The sequence below is a fragment of the Apium graveolens genome, unplaced genomic scaffold, assembly GCF_009905375.1.
Source record: "Apium graveolens cultivar Ventura unplaced genomic scaffold, ASM990537v1 ctg1728, whole genome shotgun sequence".
Taxonomy (NCBI): Eukaryota; Viridiplantae; Streptophyta; class Magnoliopsida; order Apiales; family Apiaceae; genus Apium; species Apium graveolens.
The window spans coordinates 28,688-47,280 of NW_027417369.1; the positions used below are offsets into that span (position 1 = coordinate 28,688).

The following is an 18,593-nucleotide window of genomic DNA, read 5'->3' on the forward strand; positions in this document are numbered from 1 at the left end:
TCACTCATTTAATTCTACTGGGAGGAGCACTAGTAAATGCTGGTAAATACTGGTCATGTAAAGACTTGTAACAGTAAAGTGACTCGCTGTGACGAAATTGGATTATGGCCTGATTAATGGCCTCTTGGTCTTTTTCCACCTAACTCGTCTATCTCTTTCGTTTGTTTACATTTTCCTCGTCTATGTCTTTCGTTTGTTTAAACTTTTCTGTTTGAGATGTTACTTCCAATTATTTACATTTCAAAATTTTTCAAAAATATTAAAATTTTTATAATTCTTAATTTTATACGTATAATATTAATCGATGTTAGTACTTTACTCACTTTTTTAACTTTCCTTTAATACTTTACCATTTTTCTTGTCATTGGAAACCGTGAAATCAGATGAGTCATTTTAGACTAGGGTTTTGTTTGAACTTGCAAATATTAATTATAAACAGGTGGAAGATACACGGAAATGTTATTTTCAGAGTTTTTATGATTTCAAATAAAAAAATGTTAAAAATTTAAATTACCCCCGTATTATTATTTTTTCAAGGATTGTTTATGCGCATCTAGAAGAGGCAGTTTTATCTTTTCAACATTCTTTATTCTTAAAAATTAAAAAATAACTCCGAAAGTAAAATTAAAAATCGAACAATTCTGAAACTAAAAAATAAAATCAAAACCGATTGTTCGATTCCGATTATATGTTAAAACCGAACCGTAAAAAATCAAATTGATCCGATAATTCATATACATATAAATACTATGTTCTCTATCAATATTTTAAATAAATTAATAATAGACATGTTTTACGTTAGTATGATATATATGGGCTAGTGGGCTTCCCTTAATTACAGCATCTTGTAGAGGATTAACTATTTTCATTAGTTAAAACAGGGTAAAATAGATATTATCTAAAATTTGTTTAATTTGTAAGAAATTTTGTTTTAATGGTATTAACTATAATGGTTAGCCATATTTGAAAAACATTATTGATTGTTATTTTTAAATTTTAATGGTTTTATTCATATTTTATATCATTTTTTGAAAAAAAAGAGGTTGTAAATGAATTATCAATATATTTAATACAAGTAAAAATAAAATATACAATTAATAATTTTTTTGATGTAATTGTTACAATCTAAACATCTGAAAAACTAGTTAACAAACATTACATATATAATAAAATATTTACTAATTTAATTTATTATCGTTTATAAGTAATTTTTATAAATACATAATTTACATTAAAATAGTTATAAAAGTAATTAATAAATTTAGTTGACAGTGATTTTTTTAAACAAACAATGAAATTTTTTATAATTCTATAATAAAATAATTTTACACTTAACATTAAATAAAATTAAAATATAATATTTAAAAGTAATATATATATATATATATATATATATATTATAACTATTCAATTATGAATATATATACATATATACCTAGACACATAACTAGGATTATAGCGCCAAAATACATTTATTTTGTAGAGAAATGACCTGGATTTGATATAGATAATGGATTCTCATTCAATATATGTAGGTGCTGGTTTCTCGTTATCTAAAAGTTTTGCTAACAGGTGTCTGCATTAGAGATGTGTTTTTCTTTATATATTTGATATATTTTCAAATTTTTGGTTGACAGTTGAATTTTATAACTAACAGGTGCATTCCATTCGAGATGCTCTTAGTTAGTCAATAGGAGTGAAGTAACTTGCTTCGGATCAAGTTAACTAGGTTATTACTCCCTCCGTCCCTAAAACTTGGACACGTTTGTCAATTCACACTTTTGATTGTTAATATCTTTAATTTTATATTAGTATTAAATATAAAATTTTATTATATAAAATACTCGTAAATACGAATTCAACAAAATTATTCACAACTATGTTTGATATTATAGATTAGACGTAAATTAGTAGTAAATCTTTTACCATAAATAGTATAAAAAATCAAAATAGGAACAATATTTCGGAAGGGAGGGAGTACTAATAAGTGATAATCTGTATTTGCCATTTATAACCACTATTAGGGGTGTACACGTTTTGGCCAACCGGACCAATCCAAACCGGACCGACCCTATTTCGGCCGAACCAAACCGATTTTTTTCAACCCGATATATAGTTGGGTTGAAAAAATGTCAACCCGATTTAATTGGGTTGGATATGGTTTTCGATAATTTTAAACCAATCCAACCCAACCCGATTAAAATATATATGTACATGCTAATAAGTTAATCCAAAATTATGTTTAGGCCATTTACATAGATCCATATATCTCTAACTCTAAATGTAACTAATAACCTCCGTGTTCATAGTTCATTTCGTAACAACAATATATGTTTGATTAGTGTTATATTTTTTGCATTTATGATTCATTCCAATATTTAAAGCGTAAGCAATATTATTAGTAATTTTGATGTCGAAAATTAGATGCTTAAGACTATTCAATATGGACGATTGTAATATTGTTTTGCACTATTTTCAAGTGTTTTAAACTTTGAAACCTTATGTTTTATTATAATTTTTTATATTAATTTTGTATATTTTATTAACCGATCAAACCCATCCAACCCGAACCAAACCGAAGTATACAAATTGGTTTGGGTTACAAATTTAAACGGTTTGGGTTGGGTTGAAATTTTGAAAACCCGACTAATTGGGTTGGGTTGTTAAATTCTCCTAATCCGCCCAACCCGATCCGTGTACACCCCTAACCACTATACCACCTGTTTGTTTTTTCACCGGCACCCGTGATTAATTCTTTTTTTTTACATTACAAGTATCTCTAGTCTACATTTTCAATAATAATCTTAGTAGTATATTGGATAATTAAATATATTTTTTGCGCTAGAATAAAAATACACTCTCTTTTATTTATTATATTTATTTTGTGCGGTTCGGTTTTCAATTTTAAAAATTAAAAACACGCGATTTCGGTTTATACGAATCGACCGGCGCTCACCACTATAATATCCCACAATTGTACAACCTACTCCAGGTTCATTCAAATGATGTTCCCGCTTGAATACAAATATGAAATAACAAGGACACATAGTTCAAAACCCACTCAACTCAAACTGAAGTGCTATTTAGTACAGTACTACTCTCTTTGTCCCATTGAATTGTATATATTAATTTTTAACACATTTTTCAATATTCATTTAAAATATAATTTCACAATATTTTTTTTTAATTTTATTTCTGAATAAATATTTTATGTTTAAAATTTTATTCAAAAAAAATTTACAAAAAATATTATAAAACTATAATTTATAGAAATCTCGAAATACGTACAAATAGTACATATAGAATCCGTTAGGGAGGGAGGTAGTAGTAGTTAACAAAACTAAACACCACTCACACGAGTCACACCACAACCAACACAACGTTTTCGAGTCCATCAAAAATAGTTACCGTTAATGCCTTTCAACCCCTCAATAATAAACCTATTTTCAACGCATAAAACGGCCCACACATTTCCCAACACAATATTTCAAATTCAAATTTCCACTAAACTCAAAGACAAAATACAACTCACCATTTAAATCCTTATATATTTCCCAAAATCTTAAAAAGCCAAATCTTACAACTCAAACTCAATCTAAGCCCCCTCTGTTCTTTCCACGATGTCGTGTACACATAAACCCTCGGTTCTGTCTCAAATTCCATACAATTCCCTTTATGTCAATCCCCTCACTGACCTCAAACACACTCGTAGTTTCAGCGAAGGCTGTCGTGAAAACCCCGATATCCTGCCTCTCGGAGTTCACATTCGTCGTAATTCAGACAACAAAGAGAATGTTGTCGCACTTAAAAAAGTTGAAAATGTAAAAAATGCTGATAAGGAAAATGCTGAACCGAATAGCGGGCCTTTAGCTGTGGCTAAAAAGGTGTCTACGGAGAAGTTTCATAAGAAGCCTAGAGCCTTAAAGCCAACTTCACTTCAACTGTGTATGCAAATGAATGAACCTGATTTTTTACTTGGATCGGGGAGTGTGGACCCCGGTGATTCGGAGCACTCGAATTCGTTGAAGATTTGGGATTATTCGGATTCTGAGTCTGCTCCGGCTTCTTCCTGGTCTACCATTCCCAATAGGTTGGTGATTGTTTTGTATGAAATTATTGATGAATTAATTAAATTTGATTTGTTGTGGAAATGTTAAGTACATTGAAATCTCGCCTAACTAATAATCGATAAATTTAGTAACGCATTATAAATTAATTATTCTAACATTATTTTTTTGGTCATTTATATTTAACCTCGATAAATTAATAAAATTATCTGGTCTGATGCTATTTAAATTGATCATTTGTTCCGGTTTTGCAGGACATTGTTGTGCAGGCCTTTGCCGGTGGACATTGGGAGGTGCACTTGTGTAATTGTGAAAGAAAAATGTGTAGAAGGATTACATGGGGGCAGTTTGTACACTCTTTACACCAATGTAAGGTTTCCTTGTTTTATGACATTTCACTTTCCTGTTTTCTGCAAGTTTAACTCTTATAATACTGTTAATTGTATTGGCATGTTTGACTTGGTTTTTGTATAATAATTGAGGTTTCTTAGTTGATTATCCATAATGTTGGTGTTGCGTTGGAGTAGGTTTTGCACTATAAATTATACTATAATAGGAGCGTTATAGTGTTGGGTTGGAGTTGTTCTAATTTGTTACAAGTATTAACAACTAACCATTGTCAATAATCAATATGTCATGCTGCATAATGTTTGTTTCACGTTTGAAATATTTGATTCTTATAATAGTGTTAATTATATTGGGATGTTTGACTTAGTTTTTATATAATAATTGAGGTTTCTTAGTTGATGTTTAGTGTTTGTGACTTGGATTGTAATTTATTAAGCATTAGTAACAAATAACCATTGTCACTTGTCAGTATGTCATGCAGCAATATGTTTGTTTTGCCATTTGAATATTTTGATTGTACCTGTTAGGAGTTAGAATTGTCTTGTAACACAGCTTAATTTGAGAATTCATTCTCATTCCGACTTTGCTTTCATTCCCAAACACTTCACTAAATTCATGGATGTATGGCCAAGCAGTCGCTATTTTATGATTTGTACTCATTTGATCATACTTGTGCTAATACCATGAACAAGGTCATTTTGAGGAGATTATTAAATACTGCCTTTTCACTAGGCATTGTGATCTTATAGTAGGAACTGAGAAATGGTTATAATTTGGCCTACATGTTGACATTGGAAATCAGAGTAAACAAGTTTACAGTCTGCTGATTATAATCCGACCGTGAGATAAACATGACCTTAGTGAAATATGTATGTTTGATATGTCCTGTGATTTGATTCAGTTCACAGTGGTCATTCTATGCAATCAACCATTTAGATGTTGTTTGTGAGCATTCAGAATTACATGTACTCTGTCGCGATCCTTGAAAAAGTTGGTATTTGACTCTTTAATGAAACATCTCAGGAGGGTCATGGAAGACAAAATCGAAAACTTGCAGTGGCTCGCCACAAGAGGCATAATGGAAGATCTGAGTTTATAGTTGCTCAATCAACAAAAGGGATTTTATGTCCTGGTGATGATAGTTTTGTGGGAAGTGTCACTTCCAACCTCATGGGTTCCAAGTACAATATATGGGATCAGGTTCAATGTCCTTGACATCTTAGTACTGTGCTGTTTAAGTAGAGGTTTTCACATTCATAAGGACCTAATTTGCTTCAAAAAATGTTGTGGTTAATTTGTTTCAAAATGTATCTTTGAATTGCAGGGGAGTGGTCCAAATTCCATGATCAAACAATCTAAACTTCTTGCTGCTGTAACGTAATCTCTCTTGCCTTTTTTACTGAATATATTTAACACAAACATTATGGAGCTAATATGTTCAGATTTTTTTTTGTGAACAGATTCATTCCCACCATAGCTAGCTGGTCAGGAAATCACAGAAGCATGAAAGCATGGGTACCTAAACACCAATCCATGCAGCTAAAAAATACAACTCAGGTGTGTGCTTGAAGGAACATATAGATTTTACATTTTAACTGGATTAAGCTTTTTCTGTTTGAGTATTTAGGCTCTGTCAATATCCTTATTCGGTTTACATCGTGTAGGTTCAACATATAAACGGATTGCCCAAGGATTGGAATGAGAAAATGGACAAAGTTCATCAGTTATTTTCTAGGATTCCTCATTACAATAGTGTAAGTTAGTGTGTGTTGTCATTAATTATTAATCTATGAAGCTCTATGATGATCAACGGATCACTGCTCTGATCATATTTCAGAATACAAAGCAATACGAGTTAGATTTCAGAGAGAGGAGGGGAAGAAGCGGACTTAAAATCAAGAGTTCAGTCAAGAACTTTCAATTAACCTTAGAGGTATACTAAATACTCTACATTCCACACTGTAAACGTTTTGAACTGATCTTTTGAAGTAATTCATTACAATCAAGCTTCTGCTTCAATTATAAGGAAAATATGACACAACTTCAAATTGAAAGACCAGAACTTCCTTTTGTAGAGTTCCTGAGAGGAGTCATTGTTTTTATTTATTGTGCTTGGAACTGATTTGATGCATTCCTTTTATCAGAAACATGGAAGGCAGGCAATTCTGCAGCTCGGAAGAGTGGGAAAATCAACCTATGTGATGGATTACAGGTAGAAACACGATAACTTAACTACAACTAATTCCTGTTTACATGAAGCAAATGGAATGTATAAGAACGTCTTACTCGTAAACAAAAAGTAAAAGGTCATGGATTTTTTGATGCAGATATCCAATGACAGGCCTATCAAGCATTCTGCATCTGTTTGGCTTCTATTGATTCGAAAACTGTGCTGCACAATGTAATTAGTCTAGTTATAGTCGTCTCTGGCTGTTCAAGCTCAGAACAACAGGTCAGACCATTTCAAGCATCTTTGTCTAATGCCAACTTATCTGAAGGCCATGCATTAAAATGTTTTGAATTATGGAAGGTTAAAGAGGGTAGTCACCATTTTACATTGCGGTGATAAGCCAGTTATAATGTAATGCATTCCAAGATCTTTCATTAAGTTATTCATTGCCCTGTTCTTCAGTTCTTCTCTATCCCTCTTTGCTTTTTCTCTACACTAATTCTATTCAGATTCCTTCAATCCATAAAGTATTGAAGTGATTACTCATTGTATGATCACTCATCACTCTATCACTCTTTAAACTGGAATTTTACGAGTTCTAAAAAGTTCTATCAAGCATGATGATTAGCGGAGATAAAACATAGTCAAGCTACAAACTGAACATAGATAGACCTTTCAAATTTTTGATCTGCAGAGCCCATTTTTCATTAATATTACTTTATATAATTTAGATGTCCCCTTATTATTTTCTTTTTTTTGATTTGATTTGGCACTTGCACATACATGCACAAGTGGAAAAAAGCTTATAGCAAGCTGAACAACTTGGACCATGTCTATCCCATTTCATTAGTCATGATCACTTGAGGTTGTTTTCATTATCTTCCACATGTGCAAAACACCTTCTTTAAATACTCTTTACTTTCTACCCCAATCTATTGTCCCAAATTCAGGGTCTCACTCACTCAACTTTTTAATTGTAGTGTCCAGATCCCGACAAGCCATTGTTGTAACCATCAGTATGCTATATAATTTTCCGTCACAGAAGAAAATTATTGCGAATAGATTAGTTAGCAACAATCGTTTGACAGAGACCCGCTTCGACTTGGTACTTATTCCCCAAAGGATTACAGATACGATGAATAAACATGAATCAAGCCTGGCAAGTAATAAATATATGTAATTTAAAGATAAATTCAGCGGCACTTGAATGCCAGCAACTGCTTATTTTGCTTCTTAAATGAATCATTTCCCCCATCTATATCTACATGTAAATTAATAAGGGACAGAATAAAACTATAAAAATAATGTATGAAAAAAACTACAAAAATAAAGAGTAACAATATTGTAAAATCTTCAAGTTTTATCTCGGATCACATGATCAAATCCAGCTCATAAATGGACGATGTAAATGGTACCAAGTCACCAAATATTTCATAGTCATGACAACCAAAGTCCGTTTGGATGTGATCCGGGAAGCTCCGACGAGGCACATCAGCCTCCGGTGGAGACGATGTTCCTTCTAGCATTTCACTGAATTCGGAAGAAGTAGCAGTATTATTATCGCTGTTCTGAGGAACGTTACAGCTTGAGGTTTCAGGAGAACTGGTAGAACTTTCTTGTTTTTTAATAATTAGGTTCTGCATGGAGGTAACTTCAGCCTCAGGATTTGCAAATTGTTGGATCGGGTCCGTGATTGAGTTAGTTTGATCGGGTTGGACCCAATTTACGTAACGACTTAGGTCAAAATTAGTGACGGCGTTAAGGCCACGATACTCTATAGCTGCCTTGTCATATGCAATTGCTGCTTCTTCTTGCGTAGCTGGATTTTAAAAACATCACAAAATATTGAGTAATAAATTTGATTGAAGAATTAGTAATTGAGATGAAAAGTTGGTTGAAAAATAGTGAATATTAAGTAGCAAGCCAAAACAGTTGGAAATAGGTATGTAGATGGGGTAGTGTACCAACTAACTGTATTTGGATTGGCTGGAGTTGCTAACCATTTGCTGTATACTTGTATAGCATGCTTCAATTATGAAGAGCAAGGTTTCACATTGATAATATTTGTGTTATTCATTTGGCATTGTTATTTGAAGTGACACTAGTTAGGTATACAAGGAGGTTGAGTGTTGGATTACATTAGTACTATAGTTTGGGGAAATGTTAGAACTCCTTAATCTGTTTCCGAAATGATGATGTGTCAACTAGTTATTGGTCATTCTGTTCCGAAATGATGATGTGTTAAATAGTTATTGGTCATTCTCTTGTATGAGTTCGAAGCCCTATCAATGAAAACGTAATTCAAGAATAATTTTGCTATCCATTTTCGGACTCCTAACATTGCTCTTCTAATATGAGTATTTCTATTATCTAGACTTGCGTTAATCTTGTTATAAACGTAAAGAATCGGGAGTGACGGGTGGAGTGCTAACATTTCGTTATAAATGTAAAGAATTGACAGTGACATACGAACGGAATAAGGAACACTTGTACTCTAGATGTGTGGTTTATGTAATGTGGCATGCTCTTAAGTGGTGATGATTAGGATAAGTGATGAAAAATCCTAATCAAGCCAGCCATGTATTACCAAGACCAAGGATTAAACAAATACGTGCAGAATGCGATGTGATCTACTGATATGTGCAGAAAGTGTGGGTGGGATATCACGAGTTGATGGAGTTGGTGACCAAAGATCTGATTAAAGCTAATCAAACGGATTAAAATAAGTGACATAAAGATCTGATTAAAGTTATTTTATTTTTTCTGAGTCAAAAATCTGTGTAAAGAAATGATCAGGTGAGTCAGAATCGAACATATGACACAGTACGACAGAAGATATCAAGATAACATCTTAACCACGTGAGCTGGAATAAAATACTCCCTCTGTAAATATTTGGGCTGGGCACAAAATTTAAGAAAAATGATAAAGTAGCGGAGAAAAGTTAAAAAAGTGAGTAAATTAGTGAGACCGATTAATATTATATATATAAAGTGGGTATACTGCAGAAAAAGAAAAAGCAGTGAATGTAGTTATTTTAAAATTTATAAAAAATAGTAAAGTTTTTATACAAAATAGTAAAATTTATAAAAATTAGTAAAAACTTTACTATTTTTGGAAAATGAACATCCTAAAGAGGAAATTGTAAATAAACGGGAGGAAATGAGAGAGTAATAAATTACCGTAAGTTCCGAGATAGAGATATTTGTTGCCGAAAACTCGGCCGATCCTAGCCTCCCATCTTCCATTGTGGTGGTGCCTACACACATTAACACACCGGCAAAATTTATACGACGGCTATATAAATTCCGCAACTGTAATAATAGAGAGATGCCCACTTGAAACAGATTCAGGTTTTCTTCATGTATTTGTTGACTTGCCTATCTTACAAGGTTAGTGTCTTTAGTTGTCTTAGCGAGACTAATGTTACATTAGAACACATCTGGAGAACCTTAAAAATTGCGTATCTGCACCACGATATGAATGATACATTCTAACGGTCCCTGGATTCGATTCTCACTTATTCTGGCATACGTCTATGTCTACGGACTACAGAGTACAATTTTAGGTGTGAATACACGACTCATCATTTTAGAGAATAATACTGTGATTTCAGGGACGGAGGCAGGGGTGGCTGCCGGTCACCCCAAACTCCTGTATAATCATAAAAATAGTATTAAAATTTATGAAAATAAATTATATATTTATATATTTAGTAGTAAAAATATTTATTTTCAACTTTGGCCCCCTCAAAAATATATAAATTTTATTAATTTAGTCATAAATGGTAAGGTTCTTGGCTTTGCATCGAAATTAAACGGATCTTTTATCTTGGCCGGAGGAGAAATTACCAAACGTCTAGCATTCCCTCACGCTCGACGCCAATGATATTTACAATAATTATAAATTTAGATGCACGAATTGAAGTATATTTTGTATATTGAAATTGTTAAAAATAATATTTATTAATTTATCTAATATACAATGAATTAAAAATATATATTAATTATTTTGGAAAAAAATTCGCCACCCCAAAGTTCGGTTTCTGGCTCCGTCCGTGTGTGATATGGTACGGTGCTAATATTCAAACTTGGGCGTTTAATAAAACCTATAGAGCAGAGACCACTTATCAACACTAAGAGATTCAGATCTGTCAGTAGAATAAATTAAAGAGTGCCTTTATACTAATTACACATTTTACGAAAGCTGAACTTGCATTTTTATATTGCATATTTTACTCTTCTTGCAAAAATTTTGGTTTGCAAGTAACATTTTTAACTACATACCTTGCAACACCTCTGTATTTTGAAACCCCACGAGAGAAACCGCTACTTTTTCTGCAACAAGATTCATGAAACACAAGCTTAAAGTTTGTTCATAGACCCGTAATCGTACGAGCAGATGGTCCAGGGCAAACGATTGTTCACATCATATTGTATTTACTCCAAAAACTCTATTGTACACGTGCAGAGTTATTCTACAGTACAGTATGCTGCAACAATCGTTTGCCCCTGACCGACCTCCAATTATATATACACACCTCCTCAGTGATCCAATGTACTCTTCTTTGGACTGTCCATCCATTTCCTTAACTTCATCTTCATAAGTTGAAAGCTTCAAAGATTCAACAATGGGGTAAATTTCAAGAAATTAGAACATTTTTTGTATTATAAAAAATTCAAGATTGGGACAAAAGTGAGGCTGAAAAAAATTACTGGGAAGTTGAGAATTGTATCTTGTCCCCAATACTTTAATGCTGCCAAGTCATAAGCATGTGCTGCAGCTGCTTCATCATCATAGGCTCCTGTATTATCATAAACCCCAAGCATTAATTTATTGAACCAATGTTTTCAGGATCACTTAAACCCTGACTTATTGTACTTGATTACGAAAAATGAATCAAACTTACCTAAATAAACTGCATTTTCAGTTGAATTTCAGCAAAGAGATGATCAGCACCAGGCAACAAGTTAAGCAAATATGCATCAGTAATTTAGACCCCTAATAAAAGAGTATTTACGCGATATGGTAGAATAGGTACTCGTTTGTAATGCATATAAGCATAAGGGTTTGTCCTAGTGTGTGTTCATGAACACATGCTAAGAAAATGTGATTGATGAGTTGTAAAAATTTTAGTGGTTGAAATTTTTGTGCATGTAGAGGAGTCCCTAATTAATAATGAACTTTCCATCAATATTTTGTGAACACCTCATCAAACACTAACTCTTAGCATATAAACATGGACACACCGGAAAAATCGCATAATTGTTCGGAAAAATGATAATTGTTGATTGTTGATCTACCTTGTCTTCCTTTCTTGCTCTGGGATTCATTCCAACAATTCTTATCCCATAAATGAGCCTCGTATCGCCCCGTCCAACGATGTCTGAAATGATCATTACATGCTTTTATACTGTAAGAAACAAATTAAAACAATCCCAGAAAGTATAAAATCAGAGATCATATAATTTTCAGCAGACTTGCCTGGTGACACCTCTGTAAACAGAGCTGCGCTGAGCAGGAGAGTCCCGGGGAACGCTTTTTCGCGTTCGTTTCGTCTTAGTAACAGGACTGTTGCTGCCACTGCTACTGCTGCTGTTACTGCTGCCATCTTTGCAAGCTCTTGCTGTGTTTTTCTTAGCCATCAAAATCGACTAGACAATATTAATATCGCAGTTTTACGAGAAAACGAAAGAACTGATGAAAATAATGATACTACGAGCTCCAAGAAGTAAGGATTATAAAGAGAATGAGTTAAGTAGACGGCTGAGGGGATTGAGTTTTAGTTTTTGGAGTTGTTTGTATGGCTTTGAGTGTTTAGAGCTCCCCAGGCTACTAGGATTTTTGGGCTATGTGATGTTTCATTTCTTTTGTAATGTGATGCAGATTCTGAACGTTTTATGCACAAACATCTCTGGTGTGTTTGACAATGACCCGGACTGAACCACCGCACCAACACTTTGTCTGACACCTTTAGTGTTTATTTGGGTTGCGGTTCAACTAGATTTGACCAAGTTAGTAAGTTGTAGTTACATTTAAATCAAATTGGATGGAACTGCTTGTAATGTTTTTAGGGGCAGTTTGAAATTATTAGATTTGATTTCAAATTTAAATTTAAATTTGAATTGTAAATCTATCTAGAATATAAAAAAATTAAATGCAGAATTTTCTATTCAAAAACTTTTAATTAAAGTTTTTATATTTAATCGCGGTATGGGAAACACGGAATTTTGAAATTCTATGAACTTTACGAGGATTTTTTAATCAAATATTAGAAAAAGTTCCTTAAAGGAATTCTTTTCAATTAAAGCTTTCGGGGGCGGATTATTTTTATCATGTTCTCCGAAAATAATTGAGGTTCTAAAATTTCTTACAAAATTATTAAAAAAATTATCAAAATATTTCATTTTTGATTTCAGCTATCCAAAATGACTAAAGAAATCTAAAATATCAGTTATATATGTACCACCAAATGCGTATTTTTTTAAAAAAAAGTTATAAAAACATGCATGGGATGGAAACATGTGTATTCTTTCTTGTCTTTATATATATACACCATAATGAATATTAATTAAATATTAAACTAATTAAAAGATTTTTTTAAAATGCATACTATCATCCTTTAAATTATATTTAGCTTCTTTGATTTATAAAACATATTATTTAAGCTTTAGATTTTTTGAAACATGGTTTCGATAGCATTGACTCTCTCTAATTTTAAAGTATTTCAAAAAATTATCCGGTACGCACCTAAAGGGTAGCGGTTGCGGGTTTTTTATGATAAAAAAAAAAAATTGTCCTCAGTATGCAGATTTTGAAATCATGAAATTCTAATTTGTAGGTCTTAAAAGTAAATGGTGGTTCGCTAAGTAGGTTGTAGTAGGTTCAAGAGACAAGGAGATTAATCTAAAAAATACCAATTTCCTATCTACAAAATCAAAAAAGGACCAAAATTTACAAAAAAAAAATTGCATGGTTAAGGCCCGACATTAACGTTAGTTGTTATTTGAAACTAATGGTAAATTGGTAACTAGAACTTGATTTAATTAAATACTTCATCCGTCCCAAAATATAAGTTCCTTTTATTTTTTACTGCGTATTTTAAGGTGTTTAAATGTTAAAGTTCCGCATCTTTTTTTCTAATTTTTGTTTGAATTAAAATTTAGTATGTGTGTTTTTTATTTAGAAAAATAATTGTGAAACTATCATTTTTAATATTGGGATTGTTGGCCTCGAGTATGACCTCAGAACAAACGTAGAATATGAGTATTTTTGTAAATATAAGGAATCATATTTATATTTACATATTTATCCTTAAAATATCTCGTGTAATTTACGTAAGGGCAATCTCAGGTCCAGTTTTCTATATATAAAAAAGTAAAAATACTTATATTTAAGGACAAAGGGAGTATTTAATATAAGATAAATAGGTCGACTCGACTCCTTTGGCACGAGTTGGTTATTTGGTTATGGTTAGTTGGTTACCCGACTACATCAATCCAAGGCTGGGGCTGGTCTTATTAGAAGCACTAATCAGCCGGCATGAATCATTTGACTAGTTTTCAAATAATTTAATATAAATATTATCAAAATATGAAATTGAGAACTAAAAGTTCTGAATTTGTTTATTAAAAAAAAATGAACGGTATCGAAAAAACTTCATAATATATGTTTTTAAAATGATAAATTCTTTCGGCGTTTCAGATTACGGATATATTGGGATCGAAAAGGCAAATTCAATTGACTTACATTATCATATTGATAGTTAAAATCACGAAAATAAAGTTTCATTTGATGAAAAAATAAAAGAAAATGATATGAGACTGTTTTTTAATTGATTTTAAAATGTAGCCCAATTGGTTGATATTCCTAGTTCAATTCACGAAAATAAAGTTTCACTTGATGAGAGAAATAAAAGAAAATCATATTATGATTTTTGTATTAATTTCAAATTCTCTTTCAATTTTTGAGGGAGCTTTCTGTAAGGGAACGATATCGGATAAAATTTCCGCGGTGCGCGGAAGGGGCAGTTTGGTAATTATATCGTACATATTCCAATATTTTGGTAACTTTTGAAAGCAGTGTATTATTATCACTGAAAAATCCGAAGATAAAAATATCCTGCTCCCCGTTTTGAGCACACAGCAGAAAATCCGATTTCTAAATTTGTAATATTGTTTATACTCTGTACAGTAACGTCTGTGGTTAGCTAATCTTTCCAAACTGAAAAGATTGTTGTGGCCGGTAAGTTAAACGTACAATATCACCCAACAAAATCTATAACTAATCAAGAGCATCGAGTCCAAGTACATATTGTTTTGTTTGCCAACCATCTCCTACATACTGTTACGTCCTATTCCTTTTCGTCTGACTCGTTCGAATTTTAATGGTCAAATTGAATTAACTTTGATTTTAAATAAAAATTTATTATTTAGAAAAATTCAAAGATATATATTAAAATAGATTATTTATATTTTCTAGTGATATAATTTTAATAAATATTTTTAATTAAATAATATATGAAATTTTCAGTTATAGTTGGATCAGAATCAAACATAACATAGAAATTGGAACGGAGGACTAATCTATACTATTATATTAAAGACGAAACATTAAAAATTTGGTTGTTGGTGATTGTTGGTCATTGATCACTCAATCCAGAATCGTTAAATCAAATCGAGAAAACCCGTCAAATTAATTTTTAAAAGTTAGTATTATTTAATAGGTTCAGGGTTCGAATCTTGTCAACAACATATTAAAATTATTAAAAAAATAGTATTTCTTAAAAGCTATAAGGTTCAAATCCCGACAGCAACATAATTAAATTAGAATTTAAAATATATAATGATAAAAACAACCGTGCAGCACGATTATATACTAGCACAGATTTAGACTAGGTATATTAATAAGTTGTCTTTTTCAATTAACATTTTAAATACCTGCCTTAATTCTAGTTGCACCATCTGGAGATATTAGCCCTACCCAATCATATTCTTTCTATTGTATTTTACTAAACATCTAGCTAGCTAATCCCTCAAACATTTATCATAATTTAGAAGTTACTTTTGGTAAACTTAACTGCCTTGCTTCGTACTCAATACAACTTAGCCACCGAGAATTTGAAGCTTTTAAAACTTCAAATATGATAAACTAAATATAGGTCCAGATACTATCAAGTAGAGAACTTTCTTGATACATTTTAAATTCGCGGGAACGAGACCGTAAATTTACGTGGAGAAAAACCGCAAAATATATAAGATTTGAATATATATTTGACAAATATCAATATCAAGATCTTTATATTTATGGGGATCAAATACAATAAATAACCAAATTCTACACATAAAATTTGGGGAGGTTTTCGTGGAACTATTAGAATTTGTCCCGCATCGTGTTTGTGTGAAGTTAATTGCTAGTGTATATGCAATCACTTAACTCATTAGTATGAGGCTGACTTTTGGGATGTGACCAAGCACAAACAAAAATATTCAGACCAAAACTAACAATATCATAAATTTAAGCATGCTTAGCAAGTTTAATATATGAAAACCGAGTTATGGTCTATGATTATAAGGATCCATTATTCAGAATGGATCTAGGAAGCGGTAGATGGACTACCCTGATTTCAATAAAAAAAGTGAGCGGACCTTATAGTATGAGCTTAGGGAATATAAGTTTCAGATTTATAGTATGGGTTAAAGGGGCAGTCAGATCACCCAACCAGGTGACAGATTTGTCATTGTCAAGTCTGATACGTGAAAAAGAAAATTGTTAGGAGTTGTCACATATTTACGAGGGACAGATTGTTGTGAAGCCCGAAGTGTGAAAGAAAAAAATTGTGAGTTATTACACATTATTTTTAAGAGGGAACAAATTGCTAGTATATAAGTCGCCGATTAACTTACAATATAAGTACTTGAATCTTGTACCAAAAATAAACCCTCCAAATCTGACAATATCATGCTACTTGGAGTTGAATATATTTAGCAAGTAAATAATAATCTCAACCCTTCCATGTCTTTATATAAGTTTAGGTTTGCTTATGTCTTTACATTTTATATTCGAGTAATTTTGTTATTTTGTATAACTTGTGCAAGTTACTAAAAAATATGAAAGTGAAGAAGATTTATATGATTTGTACTAATGTATAATAATTTTAATTTTTATCCAATAATATAATAACTATTTTTTCTGCGTTAAGTTGTATTTTTAACTTTAAATCACTATTTGAGTTATTCCATAAATATAAACAAACGCTTTTCAACTTAAAATTTTAACCCGTACTCTAAGCTCATAAGTTCATGCAAATATCACATCATTCTATCAGTATTCTAAATAAATTATTTTAACATTTTATCTATTAATCATAAGTAATTATTTAAGGAGCTTGATACTCCTAAGTACGTACCCACATAACTTAAGTAAATATTAAAGGTTTTTTTAATATGAAATAGTTTTATAGCACGTGCGAGGCACGGACATTCTCTAAACTCACATGTTAATTAACAATATACATATTATATAAATTATCTTGTAAGATGCGCTTTTTCTTATATTTTATGTCTGATAAAAGATATATGATATTCCTAAAAGTTGTATTTGTTTTATATTTTAAATTCTATTGTCGAATTGTCATCATTGAGCACTTGAAAAGATCAAATTGATTGATTGCTCCATAACCCGTATTTGCGCATTTTTAATTGCAGTTGTTGGCAGTGTATTCATGTTGTTTATAGGTAAATTGATGACATTAACGTATTTATATGAGTAGATTTTGACTTTTTGGGGTGTGGTTGTATCGATGCAAAACAAGTTTTTCGATACTTAACATTAAGGTGAAAAAAATAGAGAAATGTAGTGGTGTTCTTTGTCCCAAAATCTGTATAAATAATTTCTTAAAAACCTAATGTATTTGAATGCTAAAAGTGCGTGAGTTACATGATTATTGATCTTTAGTTTTGACCGAAAGTATGTGTTGTTAGACTAATGATCTCATCAACTCGAAGTACGTGTAATATTGATGATCCTCGAGTTTTTTCAACTAGTTTTTCTTATATGCATGAAAGTTCAATATTTGTTACTCTCTCGATCCCTCCCAAATGTTTACATTTGGGTTGTGCACGGAGTTTAAAAAAAATGATATAGTAGTGGAGGAAAGTTTAAAAAGTGAGTAAAGTAGTCGAACCGATTAATATTATATGTATAAAGTATGTATAGGGGAGAGAAGTATTGGATGTAGTTATTTTAAAATTTTAAAAAACTTTACGACTTTTGGAAATGTTTGAAATGTAAACAATTGGAAGGGACATCACATAAAGGAAAGTGTAAACAAATGAGAGGGATATAAAGAGTATATATTAATACGGTTAAAATTTTTTAGTATCATATCATATACTCCCTCCGTCCCTTTCAATTATTTACGTTTTTAGAGAGTGTTTGACACGCATTTTAAGGTGCATATAAAGTATAGTATAATTTTGTTTTCCTGAATAAAAATTAAAACATTCAACTTTTATTCAGAAAAAGAAAATTGTAAATATAAGTTACATAACTATACTTTTTATGCACCTTAAAATACGTGTCAGACAATTCCTCAGTATTGTAAACAATTGTAAGGGACTGAGGGAGTATATTTTAAAATTTTCAATCTAATCATATTTTATGTATAGTTTTAACCATTTTATAAAAATTATGTTTTTTTTATAATAGTTCTCACATTGTTGGAACCAAAAAATAATTTCTACTATTCTAGCTTCAATCTTAATGCACTAATAGTATTGTTTTTCTCCTTAAAATTGTATTTAATTTATCCATATGGTTATTAATTGTTAATATTAAATAATCAATTAGTAATAAATATATGTAATAATGAGACATAGTAATATTTAATACATGCATATTAAAATTAGAGGTAATTAATGCATGCATATTAAATTAAAATAATTATTGACATCATAATCAATTTAGTATTTTAATATAATTAAATTGTCTCATCCAACCCCTTATTTGC

The 18,593-nt window shown here is 31.3% G+C and overlaps 2 protein-coding genes across 2 annotated transcripts; one reads left to right on the forward strand and one right to left on the reverse strand.

The window, feature by feature from the left end:
- Positions 1-3,515: 3,515 nt before the first annotated feature.
- Positions 3,516-7,028, forward strand: LOC141700062 (tubby-like protein 8). Its single transcript, XM_074503834.1, has 9 exons — positions 3,516-4,090; positions 4,322-4,436; positions 5,439-5,615; positions 5,740-5,792; positions 5,876-5,972; positions 6,080-6,169; positions 6,253-6,348; positions 6,560-6,627; positions 6,743-7,028. Exons 1-9 carry the CDS (start codon positions 3,621-3,623, stop codon positions 6,792-6,794), a joined length of 1,218 nt encoding a protein of 405 aa, XP_074359935.1. The 5' UTR covers positions 3,516-3,620; the 3' UTR covers positions 6,795-7,028.
- Positions 7,029-7,735: 707 nt separating this feature from the next.
- On the reverse strand, positions 7,736-12,466 carry LOC141700063 (AP2-like ethylene-responsive transcription factor At1g16060). Its single transcript, XM_074503835.1, has 8 exons — positions 12,068-12,466; positions 11,887-11,969; positions 11,493-11,501; positions 11,299-11,387; positions 11,124-11,197; positions 10,870-10,920; positions 9,766-9,842; positions 7,736-8,404 (listed from the first exon to the last, which is right to left on the reverse strand). The coding sequence occupies exons 1-8, from the start codon at positions 12,226-12,228 to the stop codon at positions 7,956-7,958; spliced, it is 993 nt and encodes a 330-aa protein (XP_074359936.1). The 5' UTR covers positions 12,229-12,466; the 3' UTR covers positions 7,736-7,955.
- Positions 12,467-18,593: the final 6,127 nt, after the last annotated feature.